The sequence below is a fragment of the Zophobas morio genome, unplaced genomic scaffold (assembly GCF_036711695.1).
Source record: "Zophobas morio isolate AGI-343-1 ecotype UQ-CSIRO unplaced genomic scaffold, CSIRO_AGI_Zmor_V1 ptg000021l, whole genome shotgun sequence".
NCBI lineage: Eukaryota > Metazoa > Arthropoda > Insecta > Coleoptera > Tenebrionidae > Zophobas > Zophobas morio.
In genome coordinates, this window is record NW_026972126.1 from 10785132 (window position 1) to 10811152 (window position 26021).

General features: G+C 36.0%; 1 protein-coding gene across 11 annotated transcripts in view; it reads left to right on the plus strand.

Annotated features, from left to right (window-relative positions):
* Br (broad) overlaps positions 1 to 25462 on the plus strand; it is a 70643-nt gene extending 45181 nt beyond the window's left edge. For 4 of the 11 annotated variants that reach the window (XM_064060731.1, XM_064060733.1, XM_064060730.1 and 1 more), the window contains exons 4-6: positions 4331 to 5087; positions 13752 to 13820; positions 21702 to 25462. In XM_064060731.1, the coding sequence (XP_063916801.1) occupies positions 4331 to 5087; positions 13752 to 13820; positions 21702 to 22000 (1125 nt within the window). In that variant the 3' untranslated portion in view covers positions 22001 to 25462. Of the gene's footprint in view, positions 1 to 4330; positions 5088 to 13751; positions 13821 to 18883; positions 20444 to 21272; positions 21555 to 21701 lie in introns of those variants that run through there. The other 7 variants (XR_010281054.1, XR_010281055.1, XM_064060734.1 and 4 more) reach the window with 7 other exon arrangements.
* The last annotated feature ends 559 nt before the right edge of the window (positions 25463 to 26021 follow it).

Sequence of the window (26021 nt, forward strand, 5' to 3'; positions counted from 1 at the left end):
AAATACAATTTCGTGTTTGTAGTTTTTTGTCGTTGGTTTCCGCTAAACCTAAACTAGATGTACCGAAAAATAAAATTTTCTCTATCAATGTGACATATGATAAAAATTATTTTATAACAAAATTATGACTCATTTAATTTGAAGTTAATCTAAAGCAATAACTTTTTATTATTCATAAACTTTGACATTGCTTTAGATCACAAATTAAAAATGGCTGCATTTACATGAAACACACCAATTATTACATTCTTACATACTATGAGAGAAAGGTTAGTTTTTTGACCATGTACATCCAGCTACCGCGGGATTGGGACTGATTATCAAGTTTTATTTGTGTTTTAAGAATATCGTGTGGATTTGCCTGGTTGTCCCCACCAACATTTTGATGACATCACCTAAAAATTTTGCGTAGAATATGCTATTTAAATTTTATAAAATAACAATTCAAACTTGTGGTTTATGAATTTGCCTCGTTTTATTTAATTTATCGGACTTGAAAAAATAAAAATCGCAAAATAAAATTTTCTCATTTTTCGAAGAAGCGAAAAAAAAAACATTAAGAAACATGATCCAAACATACCACGAAGTCGCATACTTGTCAATGTGTGTGAATACGTGAAAGATGAAAATTAAAATAACTCAAAATATGTCGCAAACAGAATTAACGTACTACAAACTTTTGATTTTTGTTGCTACTTTTAGAGTTATAATTCGAAATAATTGAAAAACTATTAAAAACATCGATTTTTTATTTTTAAACAATTCGATTTTTTTCCAACCTTGCTCAGCACCATTTCCAGTAGTCAAGTCTGTGATCTGTTCAATCTAATAAAGTATTACGTAAATTTATTTTGTCTTGTCGTTATTAGTTGTTATTTATTGGTCTATAATGGCATGGATTTAAAGTTCGTTATTGGCCAAGTAATACCCTAGGGCAGTGGTTCGCAAACTTTTATTATTGATGACACCCTAAAATTTTAAACAAAATTTGGCGGCACCCCACCAAGAACAGTTTTAATTGTAACTAATTTATTATCAAAAACACTTTACCACATGTTTGTATAATATGTAATTGATGTTAAGATTGTTTTATAAATATTTGTTTTTCATAATTTAAGCTTGTCTTTTAATGCCAAAATTTTTTCACTGCAGGTTAAAATATTTTCATTTCTACCTTGCATACTTGAATGTACATATTTTATTTAAGTGTTCAAAAATATTAGTTTAATAGGTCAAAAAATTGTTCAATATTTTCTGATTCAAAAAACGTTTATATCTGTTTTCTTAATTCCCAAAATCGGGAAAAAACACGGCCTTTAGATAGCCATCTTACTTCAGTATGAAGAAAATTAACATGTTCAGAACACATTTTCCATTACTGAACAGTTGTACCACATTAATAAAATCAGATCATCAATTATTATTTTTTAAAGTTGGTTCTGTGCTTATATTTACAAACATCATTATAAAATTTTCGCGGCACCCTCTTGGGGGATCCGCGGCACCCTAGTGTGCCGCGGCACCCAGTTTGCGAACCACTGCCCTAGGGCATTAAGAATAGTTGTCATAATAACGTGAACAGAAAACGCAATTGGCTGGAAATCAACTATTAATTAGTGTATTGCTGGTTGTGTTCCAGAAACTTCCAAAAACCCAAAAGATACAAAAAAACCAAAAAAATAAAAAAAACTAAAAACCAGAAAAATCCAAGAAACAAATCCTATTCAAACTACATGAAATTCTAAATTTGCGGCTTATCAGTGCATTTTTTTTTCTTTTTTAACCAATAAGACTTTTTTATTAAATATCAAAAATTAAATCGTAAGATTAATTACTATTTGCTTATTTTAGCTTATATTATTGTTGTCTCACTAGAATGTGTTGTCAGTCAAAAGTATTTAATTGAGTAATATATAAAATTAATCCAATAATAAATTATTCAAAAATTGGTGTAAACCGGTTCGGTAGTTTATCTGTCAATAAATTTCCAAGGGACAAACGGAAACACGCAGTGTATATTCTACGTATTGTATGACTTATAAAACGCTATTATTATTATTTAATAGAAAAAAAAAATAGAATTTCGTCAGGGCTGGAAAAATCAAAATTCAGTTTTTTTTTTATAATTTTTTGTTTTTTCGATGTTTTTTTTGTGTTTCAATTATTTGGAATTAGATCTTTAAAATTCGCCCCCAAAGTACAATCTAACAAAATACACCTTCCAAAAAGGACCAAATTTGATTTTTCTATGATAACTCCCACGGAAAAGAAATATAGGCGGATTCATAAACCATAAGTAATTTAAGTAGCACTTACTATGCCAAAGTATTGCAAAGTATTTAAGTGACGTTATCAAATTGTTGTTGGGGATGATCCAACAAATTTGGTTTTTATTTCACTATACACACGAAACTGTTAAAATACAAATAAAACTGTCCTATAAAATCCACACAGATGAGAAACGAGGGGCAGAAATGGAAGACCTATTTTTCATACTCTGGGAGACATGAAACTTCTACAAAACAAAAACTTGCCCTCGAGAAGCAAAAAGTCCAAAGGAAATTAGCATTTTATTGTGCGCTTTTGTTGGAAATATTTTATCCAAAGTCAGTGTTCGTGAAAAAAACAATGTAAAAACAAGAATGATTTAAATCAGGCCAACCCTGACTGTTGTTATACGATTCACGGCTACTTTGAAAAACTTGAAATTATTTTGATGTCCGTAATATAGGTGGCATTAATCAAAACGTCAAAATCAAATTCGCTGTAAACTTGTTTATTCCTTTGTAAAATAAAATGTATGTAAACAAACAGTTAACGATTTCCTTTATTTATAAACAATATTGATTGGCTTGGGAATAGCCACATAGCAACACCAATCAGATAATAAAGATAATTAACCGTGTCACGCTTTTGCTTTGGCTATATGTTGTGTACCATGCATTCAAAAGAGTTTAAAACTACAACTTTTTTTCCCGGTAAACGGCTAAATTCTCGAGTGTGTCGTCGTCTGTTGACGATTTTATTAGACAGATATCTCCGAAACAACTGGACTGATCGTTGTAAAATTTTAAATATTTTAGAAATATGGTGTCGACGGGCAATGAAAAAAACAGGAAAAAAATAACCTTGGTAACGGAATACCAGTAATTTCACCCCTCTTAGGTTGTCAATCTGCTAATTCTCATCAGAGTTGACATTTGAATTTTAAAACTCCACAGACAAGAATTATTTCCTCGCCAACAGTTTGTGTTAATCACTGTAAGTTGCGATTGAGCAATGAGTGAGCTTGTACGTAAATATCTTTTCTTTTGCGTTCTTGAAAACACTGTTGACAAGGCAAACCTCAACATGATTTGATACGTCAGAATATCAAGTGACAGAATAGTAATTAAAATGAATTACTTACATCCACCTTTGCAATTCAAAAAACTGACATGTAGTTGTGGTTAATGAATCCGTTTAATTTTTTTATTTTTTTTTGGAATACTGACTTGGGGAATAAAAACGAAATTATGTAAGAAAAAATGGACTGCTCTGATTAAATAAAAAATGAGTTGCCCCATTGTCCGGAAATTTTGGAAATACAGTATTGTTGTTAACTGTACTTATCAAATCATGAAAAACTTAACTTGAAACGTGTTTTTTTACTTCTAATGAAACGACTCCACGTATTTTAATTTTAGTTTACAGGGGTTTTTAACAAAAAAGAAAATTCGTAAAATCAAATTTTCTAATTTATCGATGGAACTGAATTTATCTAAATGTATTCAAAGGCGAGGGAAGTTCTGTTTAAATAAATGATGTATAAGGTTGAAAATTAGGATGGATAACTAAATCGTAGATAGAGTAAGTCATTCTGAGGTGAGGTCATCAGTTTTTTGGATGAATTAAATGAAATTTTGTTAATATTTGGTAATCACTGCATGAGTGTTAGTTAAAAAATAAATGTTTAAACGAATCTGGTATGCACTGTAATCCGTTGTTAAGAATAAAATACAAACTAGAACCACTATATATATTATCAATCACAAACGGCGTTGGATCTTGGGTTATATTTTTCGATGAACATTCTTTTTTATCATTTTTGGGATAACGCCCTAAGTTTCTAATAAAGGGGATAAATATAAAAAAATTGAAGCAGTTCTATAGTTTTCACCATAATCTGTGTTCCTAGGTTAAAAGTGTGGACACTGACATTTTCGTACTTCTCAAGCTGTAAAATTGCCTGAAATCATGAAATCAGACGTTTATCAAATCAATCCTGTTAATACTTCATCAGTTTGTGATTAATATAGAGGAATGAAACTGATGCGTTTGTCTTTTTCAGTTGGCACAAGTACAAAGCCTCGTGCGGTCCCAGCAGTCGACGCCAACGGCGAACCACCACCCCAGCTTCACCGAGAAGTTAGTCGAGGACGCCCTGTTCACGTCGCCGTCGTCGCCGCCGCACGGCGCCACCGTCAACCAGCTGCTGCGGCGGGCGGCGATGCAGCACCGGCGCGAGCGGCGGATATCCTCCGACCCGGAGAGCGAGCACAAGCGGCCCAGGTCCGAGCACAGCATCATCGGCAACAACAACAATAACGAACTGAACCTGTCGCACACGCAGCCACCCCAGACCCAGCCGGCGGACTTCTCGCCGAGCGCCATGAAGAACAACGCCCTCAACCTGAACCTGAACGCGACGACGGCGACGCACAAGGCGGACCCGCTGCAGAACCAGGGCCAGAACGAGGGCAACAACGGCATCACCAGCACGGACAGGGAGAACTCGCCGTGCTCGCCGTCGCCGACGCTCAACTCGCGCCTGGCCGAGGACGCCGTCAAGACCGAGCCGATGGAGCTGCTCTGCCCCACGAACCAGGACGAGAACAGCAACGATTCGGGCGAGGCCCCCAACGACAACGGGCCTAATAATCTACCTCAAGGGCCGCATTCCGGTAGTTCGGCCGGGGACCACGACGACCACGACAGTCCGATTGGGCCGTATCTGACGCCGTCGGAGAGCAAACTGTTCGCGACGGCGGCGGGGAGTTTCAATTTTAGCATGGCCGCCTTGGCGGCCGACCCGACGGGACTTGGAGGTTAGTGTCTGGAGAGGTCGCCAGAGGGACCGGTTTGGGTTCATATCGGGATCGACGGTATTTGTAATCGAGTCGTCCTTGGAAAGGATTTAGCGTGTCGGTGATTAAACCGCACTGATGAATGTCAAAAAATGACGTATAAAAGCAAAATTGGTACAATATTTTTTTATAAATAAAATATAATGATAGTAAATGTTGAAAATATTGCCTGTTTTGTGTAAGCATAAATGAGCTCGTCATCTAACTCCATACTCACATACCTCAACATCTATACATTTTCTTTATGTCTCCAATTTCTTCTTATTCTTAACCTAAATTCCTCCAAATTAGACAAAAATGTTTAAATCTGTATTTCGACTAATCCGATTTTCAAAAAATTCCCGCTATTGAGGTTCTAACCCAATGCGCTGTAGCCTCGTCTTGTTACAAATAACTTACTTGTTGTTGACTAATTGCAAACATCTTTTTTTGAGGGTGAAAGGGAGTTTCAACATCTACATGTGGTGCTCCCAAGTTCTCATATTTGTAGTCAAGTGACCAGGTTTTCCAATATTCTGAAATTTTCTTATCTTTTGGCCTGCCATTTTCTTCCTTTTTTTTTGTAGAGACGAGGATTCTGGCAACTTTGTCTCACATTGTTTTTCTGAGTTGCAAAAATGAACCTAGTCGACAATGTTGTTGGGAAATTCTTCGCGGAATTCATTCCAAGCCACTTGAATCGATATTTCCACACTTAACCGTCTGTGCATTTCAGAAATACGACTCAATCACAAACGCTTTCTGCTCTAATGGAAATATCATTTTTAAGTGAATACACAATGAAGTTCCAAAAAGAATTGTTTTTAAGGTAAAGATTATTACTCCAGGAACAATTTTTTGAATGTCTATTTAGGTTTACACAATTATGGGTAATTAAGATTAATTTTGTTGACATAACATTTTAGGGAAGATGACTCGATTACAAATTATGTTGATAGCTCGATATTTATTGCTTCTTTCTCTCTTTCTATGCGTATATGGGTTGGATTTTTAAAAGCGGTACTTGAGACCTCTATGCTACAAAAATTAGCAATATACAAATGGCTGATTATATTCTCAAGGCTATAATAAATAAAGTGAAAAAAAGGGATTCCTTTTTTGCAAATGTACTGATATATGTCTGAGGGACAAGAACATATTAAATAAAATTATAGCCATCTTTAAACATGACTATACTTGCATTGAAAATAACAAACCTACATCTTATCGATAATTTCAAAAAATGTTTGAATTTATAATTTATGACCCTTCGCATGGCTTTGTGCATGGCAATCCGACAGTTACCAGTCTTCTACGGCATAAAACCATCAATTTGTATTTACCCCGAAGAAAATAGTTTGTTCGTTGTGTTGAATACAATTCCAAAGAGTTTTATGTTGGTTCTGGGGTACCGCAGCGTAACATTTTAGGCCCCTTCTTGTTCAAATTTTGTTAATGATTTTGCATGTGTATGCAGTTGACACAAATTTTTGCAAAGATCTTGAAAGAAATGACATTCGGGTGCAAAATAATCTTGATTTAGTTTTTACCTGGTATCTTCAAAGCAACGTTATTATTAACAAGGATAAATCTGGGATAATGACGTTTAGCTTAATGAAGAATCTCAACTTGTTTCCACTATCATTTAAATAAAGATTTGAGGCCATTTCTGACTTTGGTGTTATTTTTGATCATAAGTTATCTTTTACATATGCTCTATGCTCTATGGATGTGTGTTATTTGATTTCCACCTATAAGCGTTCCTCAGTCTGATCTGTTGTGACCATTTTCTGTAATTAGTTTGTTCAGCAGCCGTAAGAGGGCGCATATTGTATTTATTATAAAATCTTGTGGTTTCGACACCATAACATCTGTCAGTTTCAGCAACTACCACTAGAAAATTTCACTTGTGTTTAATGTATACAGGGTTAGTCACGAGAGAATTACTTCTGAAAATTATTTTTACGCAACCCAAAATACTAATACCCTGTACCACTTGATATTATCTAAATTTAAAATGAAATGCCTAATCCATGATTGCTTTGACTTTGGCAGTGTCACTTTGACGTTAATTAATTTTTAACATTTTTTTTCATCGTTGACTCGCCTCTAGAGCCCCATTGGATCGACGACATACAGTCAGATCAATCTGGGCTATACTGAAGCCGTAAGTGCTCTACCAATGTTGTCCCCCGCTAATGTGCATGTGTTAATTCGCCATCTCTGCGTCACCTAGAGCCTCTTCGAAGTGCAAATCTGCAACCTCTGGACTTCTTCGGCCATCCATTTACAAAAAACCCGTAGCATCTCCCAAAATGCCCAACATTTTCAACAGATTAGTAGTTAAATTATTTACTTACTTGTTTGAGATTGTGTTGTAACCTTTGAATAAAATGCCGTAAAAGGAATTTTTAGAAATAATTTTCTCGTGATTAATCGGTTGCAAAAGATCAAGAGGCACACTGACAAATTTATTAGCGGCGCCGGAGGAGATTTCCGACTGGCTGCGGTACCACCATGGAGACTCGCGTAACCTCCTTTTCCACAATTGTCAAAATGAGATTGTCAAACTCAAAGCAATCATGAATCAAGCATTTCATTTTAAATTCAGTTAGTATCAAATGGTACATGGTATTCGTATTTTGGGTTGCGTAAAAATAATTTTCAGAAGTAATTCTCTCGTGACTAACCCTGTATAAACTCGAATAATGCCCAACGGTTGATGGATTTTTTACTTCATCACTACACACAATTACTTCTTTGAATTTTAATGGAATTTAGTCAAATAAATTATTAATCAAGTTTCCCACCGTTCCCCAAATATTCCGTAATTGGGGCTCATCCTGTGGGATATTTTAATAATAATAAATATAGTAGGAGCAGTTTTTTTAAGTCCACCTGTTGCGTTCTATTATACTAAATAAACTCTCCCGTCGCTTAGGGGAATCTGCACAGTTTCTAGATATCCAACAATGTGGCTAATACTTTTAACACATAATTTTGACATAATTAAAACTATACAAAAAAGCTGTATTACTACTAAAGTTAGTTGGCTGTTATAAACTTGTTTAAATTTATCTGGAGACTTGGTTGAAGTATTAAGTTTGAAAAATCCCATTTAAAGAATTAACACAATTTTTTTAAATAATTACATCTTATATGCTGCAATACTACAATAATGCTACAATAATTGTGTGGACGACTACCAGGATGTCCAAACTAAAGGATCAATTAGATATTGATTGCACAATTAAAAACTTTCGCACTATTTTGTACAAACAAACTAAAATTGATCGTAATTCTACCCTTTCGTGGTAAACTTTATTAACTGCGTATTGTTCTCTTCTCCTAGCCACCTTTTCATATGATATGTTAACCTGGGAACATTCATGTCATCCACTAGGGTCTTCAAACTTGAAAAAAGTTACTAATTATATTGATCGAATTATTGAAAATTACTACGATCGAAATTTTTTTAATCTGCCAAATTAGGTAAAAAAATCCACTCAAAATCAGTTTAATAAAGCATTAAAAAACTTCTTCGTAGGCAGAGCATTTTATTTCTATGTAATAGGTTTTTTTTTTTGGGCACTGAGTTTACCTATGATTGGTGTGCTTCTAGTAAGCACTGTGATTTAATTTTAAAATAATGTTATTGGCAACACCAACGCGTCTGTTATTCAGTTTGACAGTTAAGTCAAATAACTGTCAAATAAGGGTCAAATAACTGCAACGCTTACACCATTATTTTAAAAATAAATTTAAAAGCCTACTAGACGTGTTTTTTTTTTCAGTCATATGCTATTATTTTGACGAGTATAAAATTGTTTAGTTAAAGAACAAATAGATCGAAAAATTAAATAGACTTGTGACTATAATTCAATAAACAGCTTAATCCTGTGAACGAAACTATAATTCTTCTAGGCAACTGACATTCTAATTTGGTCGCTTTTTTAAAACCGCCCAACGGAAGTTATTTTGTGGTTTACCTTCATGATACCAGTTTGACGTTGTAGTATAACTTTATCCTTTTTCGTCGTCCAACACTTCATTTTCTCTAGTATGTCTCTATCTTTTTGGTCTTTTTCATCTATTACTGATACACGTTTCTTCACGTCGTTTATTATTTTCTGTCAACTTATTTAGTTTCTTTTTTATTTCCTCATATATTTTGAACTACTCTCATGTTCCTCCTTTTTGCTCAGAAGTTGTGTCTCTTTTATTTGTTTTCTTTTGATTTGCTTTCTAGATCGTTCGGTAGCCTTGCGTTGTCAGACGTTTATGCCATTACTTGTAATTATCACCTAGTTTTTACGGAGTTACAAGACTTATTCAATGCTTGGATTTATGAAGAGGTTGTAAAGAATTTGTCATCAAATAGATATAGTCGCTAAAAACAAAAATTTAAAGAAAAGTACTGTTGATGAATATATCTCTCAAAGAATTTCGACTTGAAAATATAAAATATGGCAAAAATTGTATGGTATCAGTACCGTGAAATGATAGGACCACCGTCCTAAATTGTTGTCTATAAAATACAAGGTGACTGCGAAATACATGCAAAAAAAAAAATGGGGAATAGCTCACAATATGATTATGTCACTGGGTAAAATTCACGGTCCTAAGTAGTAGCAGTGTCTAGAAAAAATTATTTGAAATTAAATGTAAATTGTTGTACGCGCCGCTGGACTGTTTTGTGACCTACATACTTACTACAATGAATGGAACAGAGCGAGTCGAATTAATAACCAAAAAAGTTACTTTATCAGGCACTTTTTTAATCGCAACGTGAAAAACACGAAAAGGGCCAGTTAGCATCGAGCGGTCGGTGAAATCGGTTTATGGTGGAGTTTTCCCATGCAGATTGTGTCGAAATGGTAATTGGTGTGCGTGAACATTTGCATTAATGGTACAGCAACTCCGAGATCATGGTACTTTCAACTTCAAACTCACGATCGTGGCCGTGATGGGGCAGAAAGGAGAATTTGGATTTTCGCAGCTTGTAGTGCATCCTACATTAAAAGAATACGGCCACATCCATACCATGTTGACAAAGTACAGGGTTTGGAGCCTGCTGTGTCCACGTTGTGTAACTCACTTTTTGTCCGATGGAACTCCACGTAGTCGTCAACAAGTACGATTTCAAGAGACGGTTTTCGATAAATGTGTATCAGTTGGATGAAACAGTTCGTTTGTGGAAATCAACAGTGTCCAGAAATTATCGAAGAACTTCAACAAGTGAAAGTGGCAGCCGCTACTCCGGTGTTTTTTTACCTATCAACAAACCTCTTGCGACGCTCTGAGGCCTGTATTGCTAGTCAAGGACAACATTTTCAACATTTCTTGTAAAAAGGTAGTAGCATTCTAAGTTGCTCTTATTTCTGTTCCAATAAACAATGTAAAATCGTTGTGACAAGGACCAAACATCCGTCAGAATCAAAACTACCAAAAAACTTTCACACTGACCTTTAGCGATGAATGAGTAAATGAATGAACGAATGATAAGCAGCAAAAAGTCGGTTTTACTTTTAATTGAAACTGAAAGTGTTTAGGTCGTTTTTATTCGAACGTTTTTCCAACTCTGTTTACAAGGTGGCTCAGTGCCTTCGTATCGAGGCTGGTTCATGGGGGTTTTGCCCCATTCGATTTTTAATTTGTTTTTTCTATATTTCGGCTCTACTAGGGTGGGGGATGCCGTGGTTAAAATATTTGCACTTATTTCGCAGTCACCCTGTATTCTTCACACACCACTCTTGAATACTAATGAAATTTTGCACCTTATTGGTGTCATTTGGATTGAGAATGGAACCAAATCCATCACAAAACCTTTGTTACTATGTGATATATTTATAAATGTAGCTGTATATAAAAACGAACAAGTTAATTCTTAATTCATCTCAGTGAAGTGCATTGCAGGGTAGAAATATCCGGCTCTGTTCGGCATTTGACGACCACCAAGCCCATAGACCTAAAGTCTGTAAATTTTATTAGCAGAGTTAGGCAAAGCCGTAGTGAGGGGGAATCAATCAAAACAACTTTGTATTAGTGTCTTTCACTTATTATTATTTATTTTTATTCGAAGGATTTGTTTGTTAGCTTGTGTGAATCGATCATGTTAAAAATATCTAAAGCTCTTTTTTTTGTTCTGTTTTATTCTGAATAACTCGAGAATCACCTTAAATCGCTAGTTTGCTGGTTCACTCGATTTTTTTATTTTGGCAACATGTTGTAAAACTACCAATTACGACATCTGAAATGCTTCTGTTTCTGTCGTCATCCGACACACTTTGAGGATATGTCATTCACTAAAATCAGTCTTATCTTAGCACTAGCTCCGCCCACCCGTCCTCTATTTTCTTAGAGGGTATATTATTTGCCAAAATCAGTCTTATCTTACCAAGTACTAGCCCCGCCCACCCGCCCTCTGTTTCCTTAGAGGATATGTCATTTGCCAAATTAATCTTATCTTAGCAAATACAAGCCCCGCCCACCCGCCTTATTTTCTTAAATGGTATATCATTTGCCAAAATCAGTCGTATCTGAGCAAGTACAAGCCCCGCCGCCAACCCGTCCTCTATTTTCTTAAAGGGTATATTATTTGCCAAGTTAGTCTTGTCTTAGCAAATACAAGCCCCGCCCATCCGCCCTCTATTTGCTTAAAGGGTATATCATTTACCACAATCAGTCGTATCTTTACAAGTACTAGCCCCACCCACCCGCCCTTTATTTTCTTAGAGGATGTTATTTGCCAAAATCACTTGTACCTTAGGAAGTACTAGGTAAAGAATGCCCGCACTTTTAGCATTTTAGGGGCGAAAATGCAGTGTGTTGCCAAAATTTAAGGAATTCTACTATACAGGAAATAGAAGCGTGAATTGTAGTTGAAAGTTTATTTTAAATTGTTTAAATTATAATTAAATTATGTTATTTAACTCTCAAAAACTTTCTTTCCGATGTGTTTATAAATTGTTTAAATTGTGCAATGTACCACTTAGTAACACACTAAGGTGCCCTTTATCCACAGGAGGAATGAACTATACTTTATTCCACGCACATGCAATGAACGCTTTTTTTAATAATTGCAAAAAATTATCTAAAAATACTAAATTTCATACGTAACTTTAAAATTTTAAGTTATTCGACCTTTCTGCAATTTGACCTTGCAAATATTTCGTGACACGATAAGAATGCAATTAATATTTCATTAGAAAAAAGTAAAAGATAAAAGATTACGTTTTTGCATCCAAACTCGGTATTTTTAAGTTTTTTTTTCTTAATTTATTCTTTATTACAAACCGGGTGTGCGGTCCCAGTTTTAAAACATTTTTTTTCATCTTTTATTAATAATAATAATAATAATTTTTTGATAGAAGGAAAATGCGGCGGTTGGGAAAAGTGAAACACACTGTATGTTTTGTTTCCCTAACTACACCGTTGTTATAACTAAAAGGTCGCTACCCTATAGTTTTCTGATCAACAGTATGTTCATGAAATTTGTCGTTTGATTTTAAGACAAAATTTTTTAAAAAATTACTAAAAATTCGTCCAATCGAGACGTTTTTCAATTTTAATTTAAAAGATAAGAAAAAGTGTAACACAAGATAGTATTTTTCGTAGTTTACAATGAGCAAGATATTTGTATAAGTATGTAGGCAAACTTATCAGACAATCAATTGTTGACTTCACTTTTATATTAAAAATAATAATAATAATAAAGTTGAATGTGTCAAGCTCTCATAAACATATTGTAGCACTTTATTTGTTCGGATTTATCAAAAAACTCGACAAATAGTACTCGAGATTATAAGTTTTTGTAAATTAGTGCAGTAAGTAGGGGTTTGGGTTTTTTTTAGCCGACAAACGTACTTATAAAATTTGTACATTTCGCAAACTGGTTTAGAACTTTCATTAAAACAGCGAAGAATCTGATTTTGACTTTCAGACTTGTAGTGGGTTAACACTACCGGATTATGATGTTTAAAGAAGATTTACAACCTTGTTGTGCTGGTTGTATTTAATTCGCGGAAGATACAACTATAGACCATCAAAACAGGGTTAAAGTCGTATTTAAACCTCATAATCCGCGTAGGCGTTCACCCATTGTAAATCTAAAAATGGAAATCCCATTCCATCGCGTCTCTACTATACCAAAATACAAACTTATTCATCCTGTTATAGAATTCAGCCGTTTGCCTTTTTTTACTACCTGATAAATAAAGACTTGTATAGTTCCATTCACGTATGTACTTAGAAATCGATCAAATTAAAATCTGTAGTTAAAGATAGTACGATCTGTTATACGATATGTAAATCAGGGGTACCTGAACGTCTTAATGAGGTGTTGGATACTGTGATAAAAGCATGACACACGTCTTATTTTTTCTTCTTATAACTTGAAACCTTCTTTTTCTTTATTGTCATAATATGTACCGTACGGTCGAAAATACAACGAATTGGAGTTGGCTGTGAGAGAGTAATAGTAGAAGAGAGGCCAACTCTAATTCGTTTTATTTTCAATGGCACGGTATATCTGTTCTCCATAACAGTGAACTGCTCAACTAACTCTAAAGACTAACAATTTAACATGACTAGAATGTCAAAAGAGCCAGGCAGTTGACTGTTTAGTTAACTGCGTTTAAACTCAAGTGTTGTTCTTTCCAGGTTTAAATCAATCTCTACAGGCGAACGCCGACAGTCTAGCAGGCACTTCACAAGGTAAGATTCGTTGTTCCACCTCTATTCTGTTAAGTCCAGTTGTTTTTGATTTTTTCTTCTTTCTTTTTTGAAAGAGATAATTCAATAAACAACAATGAGGTTCCTTCAACGCCGTTGAAGTAGCTTCATTCGGGCGATTCGTAATAGTGTCGTTTTTTGCTAGTAAGTGTAAAATTACGAATCGTCCAGCACACGTTTTGGTTTTGTTTGGAAAAAGTAACGCTATGGGCCTTCAGTGTTTTTCTTTTCACAAGCAAAACCCGATGAAGAGAGCTTCCGAAATCGTTTGTGTTCGTCGTGTTTGTTGTGTTTTTTTCTTTTGGCAGTTCTCTTTGTCTGTACTAATGTTTATGTTTGGAATGTCTTAACATGTGTGTTTTTGATTTGATTCGGTTTATTTGATTTTTGTTAATTTGTCCCTGGTCTGATTTGTGTTGTTATCTTTTCATTGCGATTTACTTTTGAGTTCTATTAATTTGGGGAAGCCAACTAAAACGAGCGGAAAGCCAGAGCTTATAGACGAACAGAAATATCAAGCTAGATTTCTTTGTTGTACACGATTTGACACGCAATGACCGCAGCGATGTTGTAGTAGTTGCGAGGAGCGAGGCAGGGGGCGCCCCTGCGTCGCCCCTCGTTTTCGAAATTCTTGTTGTCACTCTGTGTTACGTACATAGGCCTGGTCTGAGCCCCCCTCCGATGTTGCAGAGTCGTCGGGGGGCGCAAGACCGGGCAGGACGGCGTTTTGCGACATATGCAATAAAACCTTCTCACGGTTTTGGTCCCTACAACGTCATCTATCTGACACGCACTATTACACGCCACAAAACCTACAATGCGACGTATGCGGAAGATCGTACAGATCACGGAACTCGCTGATCAGTCACCGGAGTCAGTATCACAGGGAAGGAGCCGAAATCAAAATCGAGAGCGACTGCTAGAGCCCGGCCGACCGAAACTAGAGGAAACGACGATTTTTCGTCGACTGGGTTTGCTTTGTTGAGTTGTTGAAGGTTTGAGATTTTATTTTTTGAGTCGACGGAAAGTCTTTGTTGTTTTTTCTAGTCTAGGTGGGGGGCACGACACCCGACACTACGCAGAGGTGTGTAAGATGTGTGGGAAAGTCCTCCGGAACAAGATCAGGAGGCATGTCAAAGATCATCAAGCACAAACCGAAGAGTTTTGCTGTAAGATCTGTGACAGATGTTACAGAATCAAGAATTGTCAGTCTGTCGTGCACACGTGCGATTATCACCGACAGAAAAATCGGCGAGCGGAAATGCGTACTAATAGAGAGAGAACGAGCGAGTGAGAGAGTAATGTTAGTGGGTGTTTTTTTTTTTTATTATGTTTTTTTATAAATCGACGAGATACTTAGCATATTTCGATGAGTGAGGTATGAATGAAGCGCCATCTATTGCCAGCATGTTGATGTCTTTGCCATACCAAGTCTGCAATTAATAGTAGATCCTACGGTTGAAGTACATAATGAATTTTTTCTATGTATTTATGGATGTAAATTACCAAATTTAATTTAAATTGAAGTGTTACAAATAAATGGATTATGTGTTGGAGAACACAAAAGATAAAATTCGGCGTTCATAATCTTTCTACCAATAGAGATAATGGAAAAAGACAAACCCGTTGTACAAAACAAATTATAAGCTTCACTTTCTTTTAAATAAACTCCCCAGATAATTTATATCAATATTTTTTTGATAAACGTAGTTTCTTAATAGCTTCACAAAGTACGCTATGTGTGATTTGGTAGTAAAAAATTGCTTAAAATATCTGGCAGATACATTTTCCAAGAAAAAAAATCACATTTTGCTATATTTTTCTTATTTGTTTTTATTTTTTCCTTATCTTTTTTTTATATTTATATTAGACTGTTAGTGTAAAATATTTAATTAAAAAAAAATGCCTATAACAACAAATGATCAATTGAATGTCACTGAGTATTCAGTGACACTACGAAAGTTAAACTCTTCCTATACTTCATTTTTTAAGGGCGTGGACAAAATTATGCAACATAATATACTAATTAAGGGTGGCGTTGATTATACAGCCTGGTATAAAGTCGCGGAACGGTCGAATAACTTTATTATTCGAAAAGCTTTTTTTCTGAAATTTGCTTTGGATATATAGTTAAACATGACGACTTGATTATAACATTTTTACTTTTTTTATCGCTCTCAGTTTGACACACAAAGCCGCCAACTTTTCTTTTTAATGGAGCACCCAGATTTTTTTGATATTTACTGAAACAGAATAAAAAACTACTTTCAGAAATTGTTAACATGTTTGTTTCTACTAATACAAAAAATAACATAATTTATTGAGCTGCCAAATTGTAAACGGAGAACACAGCATTATTTATTAGTATTTTTTGTTTTTTTTTTTATATCAGTAGAAATAAACATGATCAACATTTCTGACATCAGGTTTTTATTCTGCACCAGAAAATGTCAAAAAAATCGGGGTGTTGCATTTAAAAAAAGGCGGCCTTGTCTGTCACACCGAAAGCGATAAAAAAGAAAAAATATTGTAATCAAGTTGCCATGTTTAACTATAAATCCACACCAAATTTCCAAAAAAAGCTTGACAAAGTTATTCAATCGTTCCGGGACTTAATACTAACCCTGTATTTTCAGTTGCAATAAAATTTGTAATGAAAGATTCCATGTTAAAACAAATGAAACAAAAAATTTTAGGTTAACATGTGACATCTTACGAAAACAACATTTTGGAAAACGTCAATCTTCACGTTTATTTTTTTGTTTGCAAAACATAAACGCATTCAAAATCGTTTAACACCCATAAAAATTAACTGTGAATTGTTTATTTTGGGTTGAGTGAATTTTTTCGTGCCTGTAAAAAATGAACTATAATATTAATTTAACCGAGTCAATCTCAAATTATTAAAAATGAAAGAAAATTTGGTTCAAAAAACAAAATAACTACTCAACAAACTAATTCTGCTTGAGAAAAACGAAGTTTCTAATTTGTTCTACGAGGTTGATCTGACCTTTTGTATCAAATCGGTGAGTCTTTAAATCGAAAAAGTACCACAGTGTGTCGACAAAATATTTGTTTAAATGTTTTATGAGCAACAGTTTCGTCAAATTGGCTACTGACGCGCACACGAGCGAACCGAATGCACCGAATGAACAGAACGCATCGGACTGGCATATATAAATCGAAATGCTTATGTTGCACGTGCATGAGTTGTTTCCACTTTTAAATCAACGGCAAAAAAATGTATATTTGTATTGTGTGTCTCTGTGCGCGTAGTCTAGTTGGAAAAGAATAGATTTTTTATGCATACTCACCGAATTAAACGAATTTGGCATGTGCGGTTGATTGTTTTTACTGTGGTGTAATAAATAAAACGTCACAAACACGAACAGTTTTCAAATAATTATCGAAAAAAAGTTTTTCCTTAGTTTGACTATAGAGCTTCTTAGAATATTTGTGTCGATAGATTATTTGTCTTTTCTTAAAAATGTTTGCTTGTGTTTTGCTTTGAAAAAAAAAGATTGAGCACTATGAAAATTTAACGAATTATAGTGAAACTCACAGGAAATATACAAGTACATATTTTTAATTAAACAAAAAGAGAATTGGAAAAAAGAACAACCAGTTGACATTTATTTGCATTTCTAACTAATCTTGAATAACAGCTGCATCAATGAGTAATATTGAATGGAGCAGATAACCAGATTACTAATAAAAACAAGCCAAAGATGTTTTGCGACCAATAACTGCAAGCCAATCGATCTCCACAGTCCGAACTGTGAATACAACCTACCAAAGACTTTAAATAAGAAGCATGATTTTCACATCATTTTAACTGACCAGAACGTCGTATAACTGGTACAGAATTTATAAATGACAAAAACTAACCCAGCAACAAATAGTTAACCCAGAATTCTTAACACGTTTTCTATTGGATGACAAGAATTACGGTTCTGTTGCTGCAAGTTCCATGAAAATCTAATAACTTATGAAACAACTGAAACAAGAATTGCTGTAGCAGTTGTTTCGAATACGTCATCACACAAAGATAATTAATATCATTGGTACAAACAACTCCACATAAGGTCTTAATTACTATCAACTTCAACACTCTATACATAAATTTGACGTACTTGGTGGAAAAAAGCTTTTGAAACGCCCGCTAAATATGTATGTCGTAAAATGAATAAAATTCTGTTGAATATATTCTTGTATAAACAGAATAATTGTTTGCTTACTTCTTCAGGGGTATAAAAAGATTGTGACGGTTTTTTCAACGTTCATAAAACTTGTATAGTATTACATCGTGCATTTCCTACGTTAACAGCGCGGCGTTGGTATATATCTTTGATGTTATCACAGAGACTTCCACGCGTTCTTAAAAAAATATATACAAAGACTCTTGTAGTCTGTCCTGTGCTAGGGCACTATCTTGTTAGCACAGATCGTTCTCTTGTTTCCACTGTATGAGAGTGGTGTCTTTTTCAACGTTGAGAAAGGCAGCGTTGTTACTAGAGGGCGACTTTTGTAGACTACACTTTATATATTCATAATAATCACGTTTATACGAGAATCTTTAGTGGATTTGAGTTTTTTTACAGGCTTAACTCGATCTTTATTTAGTGCATTTTTTGTTGTTACGTTAATTTAGCAGTTTTATGATTGCTATTTGTTTTTGCCCTAATTATGCTTTTTCAACTCCTGTTTTCTTGGTCTCTCTTTTATTTATTAAAACGAACAACGATATTCCAAAAAAACAACTTAGTACCAACATCAGGTGATGACACGTCAATTTTTATCGCAGAAACAGCGTTCGAATTGACAGTTCCGACAATAGATGGCGCTCGTTGAACTAGTGAATCATTAGTGAATCCGGCGGTCGATTTTTCGCTGTAAATATTTGAAATTTGGTACTTCACACATGACGAGCGAAAGGTTGCGAGCGGGCTCCGGCCCAAAGTCCTAGTTTAGAAGTAGCTGAGCGCGTGTATATAAGCTTTGAAAGCGGCTGAGAGAGGCTAATGGGGCCCCTTTTCTGCCGCCAGGTGGTGTGGACGAGTTCCGATGTCAACCCTGCAACAAAAGTCTGTCCTCCCTGACGAGACTGAAGAGGCACATACAGAATGTGCACATGCGCCCCTCCCGGGAACCAGTCTGCAACATTTGCAAGAGAGTATACAGCAGTCTTAACTCACTCAGAAATCACAAGAGCATTTACCATAGGAACGTTAAAAATATCAAAACGGAAGATATTATGGCGCCGCACTCGTTCTATCTATGACCATAGCCACACAAAAAGACTTGTTCGTTCATTATTTAACACTTTTTTCTTGAGACAACGTACAAATTGTTTGATTACTGGTTAACTTAATTATTTAAAGACCGGCGAGGCCGCCTCGGGGCGATTTAAGGGTGAAACAACCACTTGAGAAAGACGAGATGATGCGTTGTCAATGTGTGTCAGAGTTGTTCTATCCTTGAACTGTCCCGCCAATCTCCTGGATAAGTGAACAGCTTGCTTTTCTCACATCCCTGTATAAATGCTTGATAACAGAGAGGAAAATTGAGCCGAAAATTGGGGTATAGCCCTATGGGTTTTAATTCGTTAATAATAATAATAATAAGACTTGCTTGACTTTTGAGCGGGGGCCTAATTCGGTGTTGTGTTGTTCTCGGTGGCAGCTAGAAGGTTCAGTCTTCCACTTCCACTGATTGCCACCCATCGCTGTGAGGTCTGCGGGAAGCTGCTCAGCACCAAACTGACACTGAAAAGGCACAGGGAACAACAGCATCTTCAGCCACTCAACAACGCCGTGTGTAATCTCTGTCAGAAAGTGTTTCGGACGCTCAATTCTTTAAACAATCATCGCAGTATTTATCATCGCAGACCGAAATGAGGTCGGATCTGATCTGTTATTTAATTATTAAAAGACGACAGTCATCACCTATGTTAAGCCCCCGCTGCATTATACAAGTCTTGTTCCGTCAAGCTGTCCATCAAGTGCATATAACATATTTAATAATTAATTACTTAAAGTTAGACACATTTTTCTGTAATAGTAACAGTTAGTATCTCGCTACTTTTTTTTTCTCTTAACTTTTACATAACTGTTGACTGAAATAATGGAGATCGGTCTGGCAACCACTATGTGCAAATAATTAGGGGACAGCGTTTAGTAACTTGAAAAGTCTCCATTATTTTTGTGACTTGTTACTGAATTTTTCGCCCCGTTACATTTCGGTTGTATGTTTTGGCTCTGTGATATATTTTTTTGTTGACGTAATTCTAAAGTTTATTTCGTATGTGTAACGAGGAAATGCAGTAATAAGAAGTTGTTCATTGAATGAATCAAAGCCTTTTTATATTATAATCGGTGAAAGGGAATTCTTCCATTTATATATACATATTTAAAAAATATAGAATAATATATGTTTATTTATCTATTAACTTTTTTTTATTATTTATGCTCTGGCTGAATCGCGGAGCGTAGTTTGTATTTTAATGAATTTATTGTTGTACTGAGAGACAGGACTTAAGTTTTTAAAAGACTGAAATTAGTTTATTTTGCGGTATTTTTTAAGACTGAATATATATTTTTGACTGATTTTTTTTTTCTTTTGGTAAGAAAGATTGGCAACCCCTGAATTATCATGTAATGTTTTAAATTGGTCCTGTGTAGAGAAAACAGTTCTTTTTTTTTCATTTTTTTTTTGCATTTACGCATGTTCATGTTGTTTGATGCAATATTTATCATATTTTATGTACTGTTGTATAACCTTTATTTATGTTTAAATATATTTTTACAATTTGCAAAAGCAGCTTGGGTTTTATTTTGCTTGTTTAGAGATGCCTTATTCCCCCGTATATGTTTGTGTTTACCAAAAAACCTTCCCAACACGAGAGTGTTGCCACCAGGAGACTTTTACTCATGTAATAGACCCCGCCGCGCCACCCTTCGTCCGCACACTTCGTCATCGATGAAACGCATGGAAAGAGAGAAGGTCCGGCAGTCGGAAAAGTAGGTACGACACCCCGGCCCGGCTGGTGGTAGACGATGATTGACTAAGACTAAGAGTACATTGTACATAATATATATCTATCTAGCTGTTTCATTGCGTTTTGTCGGGCAGCGGGGTCGTGTGCGAGGGCTTCCAGGTTGTGAATCCGGGGGCGCGGCGGAGCAGCAGCTGGCGCAGAAAGATTAATAAGATTTAGATTGATGATGTCGATGATGCGTGTGTGTTGTGGCTGCGAGCAGTAATACTGAGTTCGCGTGGGCAGATCGCGAGTGTGCGGTCGGCACAGACAGTCAGACAGACAGATGACGATATCAGGGGCCGTCCGTAGAGGCCGTAAAGACCGTAAAGACCGTGTGTCTGCTGGTGGCAACACGCGCGGACCAGACCAGAGCGAGCTTGGTTTTGCTGTTGCAGGGGCGTCGCCCAAGAAGGTGTTCACGTGCCAGCTGTGCGGTAAGGTGCTGTGTTCAAAGGCGTCCCTGAAGCGGCACATCGCCGACAAGCACGCCGAGCGGCAGGAAGAGTACCGCTGCGTCATCTGCGAGCGCGTGTACTGCTCCCGGAACTCGCTGATGACGCACATCTATACATACCACAAGTCGCGGCCGGGGGACATCGACATTAAGTTCTTTTAGCCACCGCACGCCCCGCTGTGCCGCCGTCCGGCCACCAACACCACCACCACCACCCTCCCAGGTACACACCACCAACCATGCCCCCACCCCGCTTGTGCTGCCGCTGTCTGTGTAGTAATGAGTTGTGCTGCCGCTTGCGAGCCTGCATGCCGCCGCCGCCGGGGCCGGGGCCCCGCCTCGAGCCCTGTCTGTACCCTGGCTGTTGCAGGCGCGGTGCGAATGCCGCCGCCGACGTCGGGAGGCATCAACGAGCCCCAGGAGTGCCCCTACTGCCGGCGCACCTTCAGCTGCTACTACTCGCTCAAGCGGCACTTCCAGGACAAGCACGAGCAATCCGACACGCTCTACGTGTGCGAGTTCTGCCACCGGCGGTACCGCACGAAGAACTCGCTCACGACGCACAAGAGCCTGCAGCATAGGGGCTCCAGCGGCATGCTCAAACGTCTGCTCAAAACGACGGCCATCAAGAGCGTGCTCGGCACGCCGCCGCCGCCGCGCCTCCAGTGAGCCACCCCCAAACGACTACCGCTGGCCTAACTCGAACCACAAGTACAAATCACCCAGAAGTATGTATCTTTACAGCCGTCGTTGACAGAGCCAACAATCTAGTTTTTATACGCCTCTATAACAAAAAATAATAATAATACAAAACAAATATTCATATTATACACGCAGCATACACCCACCCCTTATCCCCTAGCTCCTCAACATATCTCTGCCATATCAAAAATAACAAAGTGCTAAGTAATTGCGGCGTCACAGCCAATTCATTCTCCAGCACCCGACATGCGTGCGTCAATTCACATACATGGTTCTGTGTGTACGTCTGTGTGTGTATCGTGATCTGCCCAAAACATGCGAGACATTCCCAGTGTTACTGTGATTCAGTTACATTCTCTTTCCCAAAACATAATCACATCGTTATTACCAACCCTCTCGGCCCCCGAGGCGCGCATATATACAGTATTGAGCTAAACTATTACATAAACCGTAGAAATTATTCGAGACAATTTTTCAACAAATACAAACGTGGACCTTTACTAGATAATTGCATTGTTAGGTGAAATGGACACCACCCCGTCATATTAAATATCAAAATTTTTTGCACATACAGCTTTCACAGGCCATTTAGACCCATTGCTGAGTAACCTTTCTCCATTCCTTCTATCTCTTGCCGTCTTCAGTTTCTAATTTGCTTGGACTCTGAATCTTCCTTTTTATATCTGGTGTTTTCCATCCTCTGCCCTTGACTATTTCAGATGATCAACCCACTTAAGTCAGATACACAGGGCTATGATGTATGATACAGTTGGCCCTAAAACAGTTTGGCATATTTATTTGTTCGCGTAGTTAAGTACAAAATCAGTAGAAACTTCATTCAAAAACTAGTACTTGGTGGGGTAACCCTTTGACTACCCCAACACGTCTTCCCAACTTATCCCACAAATGTTCGATAGGGTTTAGATCCGGAGACTGACTGGGGCACTTCATAACTTGAACGTTTGCATCCGTAACCGATTGGGTTACCAATCCAGATCTATGTCCAGGATCATTATACATTTGCTTTTATTTTCTAACCACTTCTAGATTTTTTATTTTCACAGCATCCGACTTGTCGAATCAGAGCACTTTTGACCATTCGTGGAGGCCCCACAACAAATGATTTTTAGCAAAGTCGACCCTAGCTTTACAATTCTTGTTGCTTATGATCGGTTTTTTACAGGAGTACATCTCGAAAACGACACCCAACAGTCCAAAGTCTTCATTAGTTCTTGCAGTCTTTAGGCGATTTATTTTTGTTAGTCCTGTCTGTTCTAATTGTTGATTTTCTTGGTCTTCCACATTGCCAGTGATACTAATTATAACTACCAAACTGTCAAAGAAGAATCCCAGCCTCAAAATAGACAAACCTTTTGCTCTAAGGAATCTGTCACTTCTCTCCAAACAATGTACTTATCCCATGAATATCCAGGTATTTGTTTTTATCTAAACGTGGAGTCAGGGTGTTTCGTATTTATGCAATATTTTTGCTCTGTACTGTACCTCGATCGGGCTAGTCGTGCCACTACTACAGCGTCACGCTATAAACCAGCGGGAGCGACTAGTAACTTCGACGACGAGGACGACGACGACGACGACGACCGATTAAGATAGATATGCGCGCGTTTTTGCTCATTGTGATTCTTTCTTGAAAAGTGAATGATGTAGTGGATTATTAAAAAAATCTACAAAAAAGTTAAGAAACAATTCGTGTTGACCTGTATGTATTTATGTTACGATAATTTTAAACTTGTGCTACTAGTTAGTTGGTTGATGAACTAGGTACAGGTTAGCTGTGAGTTATTTCACAAATTTACATATCTTTCCAGGGTTCAATTGTTGTAAATAATGTGCCAATCTTTATTATTGCATTTGTTTTCATTTTTTACATTATAATAATGATAGTTATGTATTAACTGTAATGTTTCAAGTGAGATTGGTTGTCTGTATGCTCCATTGGAAGTTCACTTATTTCGTAAAGCGACCTATTTTTGACTTTAATAAAGTACGAAAATCTGTTAGTAGTGAATTTTTGTTAAGTTTTCGTTGCTCTAGCAAATGAGTGAATTTTGAATGAATTTCGTTCATGATTTTTTTGATCTGATTAAGGCACGGTTACGCATTTCGGCAACCGTTAGCATACATTTGACTGTATATTTAGTGCTGTGACTAAAAGAAGATAAATTGTCTGATTAGGTTTAAAATTATTTATTTCTTTTATTTGTGATACGGTCGAACCAAAGACATTTCATTGAAAAATTAGTTTCGAAAAAAAATATTTTTTTAAACGTGCCATTAAAATTGTAATGTACAAGACATCAAAATGTCAGTTAATTATTTTCCGGTTATTATTCAAATTTTGTAGTGATTAGCGTAGAAGTAAGTTGACGATATCAATGGTTTGTTAAAAACAAAACATAAAAAAATTATTGCATATCTATTCATGCCAACAATTATTGTAATTGTGCGAAATTTAAATTATATGATGATATATTGATGAGATATAAATTAAACAGTATTAAAATTTGTACCTAAAGGTAGCAGTTTAGATATTTTATAAAAAAATTATATACATTTTAAAGTTTATCTTTCTAAAAATTGATATTTGGTCTGTACAAGAATTATCGTAGATTTTGTTACTGAATGACAATTTGGCGTGAAGTAGAATAGTGTATGTGGTGTTAAATTGTACAACTTAGTAAATGAAAAACACAAAAAAAAAAGATAAAGTCAATCGTTTAGGTTGATTTTCTTTCCAAAGTATTGTACCGTTTGTGTTGTATAATGGTGAACGGTTGGCTTTATGAGAAATGGTTTAGAATTAATCTGCACTGCCCCAGGATGTCGGTCATTATTTGGTTCCGTTCCCTCATAATATGCAACAAGATGCCTTGACACAGTACAACAAAAAAAGAAATACAAGCGATGATAAAAATTACTGTAATACCTCAATACTCAGACAAAATCCACAGATGTACTTATATTGTATCGTACTAGGCTAAGATAAAACATGAATCGTTAGCTTTTAGATCATGCTTTTCTAATTTTTTCCAACTACATTCTATTGATTCTAACAGAATATCTGTCATATCACCAATAATAAAGATGATATCACTTGTTTACAATCATTCAGATGATATAGTTTTTTAACAGTCACGGAGAACTAATAGAATGTAGAGCAAAGCAGTGTATATTTTTCCATTTTTAACATAAGTGTTTGGTTGGAAGGGTAATTCAGTTCTTGTAAATAATGACGATGCTTGTGGGATTTTTTTTAAGTTAGCTGCTACAAATCATACAGAATGCTTCCATGTTAATTTAGGAACTATTATTTTTTATTTAAATTTTATTATTAAGGATAACTTTTGTTATATAAACTTATGAATATATTATGATATGATTGTTGGTGTAATAAAATATTAAAATTGCTACATTAGTTTTATTGATGTTGCGATATTTCATTTGTAAAAATTCCATTTGTACAAAACAAAAACGAACAAGTGGAAACGAGCAACTTGCATTTTCGTATTCTACGGGCAACGAAACGCAACAAACAACATGAAAGTGGGCATTCGTCAAAATACCTTCTTTGTAAGATTCTCTTGAAAACTAAAAGTAGTTCCGTCGTTTTAACCTATTTGTTGAGTATTGATTAAAATGCAAGGTTATAATAAATTTTATAATATAATTTATTTAATTAAAGTGACTAATTATTTAATGGCGTGAACCTTAAAATCTGTTTGTTGTTTACCTATTTATTTCCTAGAAAGGGAAATATTGACTCAGAACTCCATTAGCAAAATATAACATCCGCTTTTAATCTGCTCCTTTAACTTTAATTCAATATTTGCAGCAGAATGTATGTAATTTTGTAGTAACTTTATTGTGTATAATGCATAATTGGTGTTATACAAAGTGAAATACGACAAACAGGAAACAGCATTATTAACTAGCTACATTTAAGGTTCGGAACATAAATAAAAGCCAT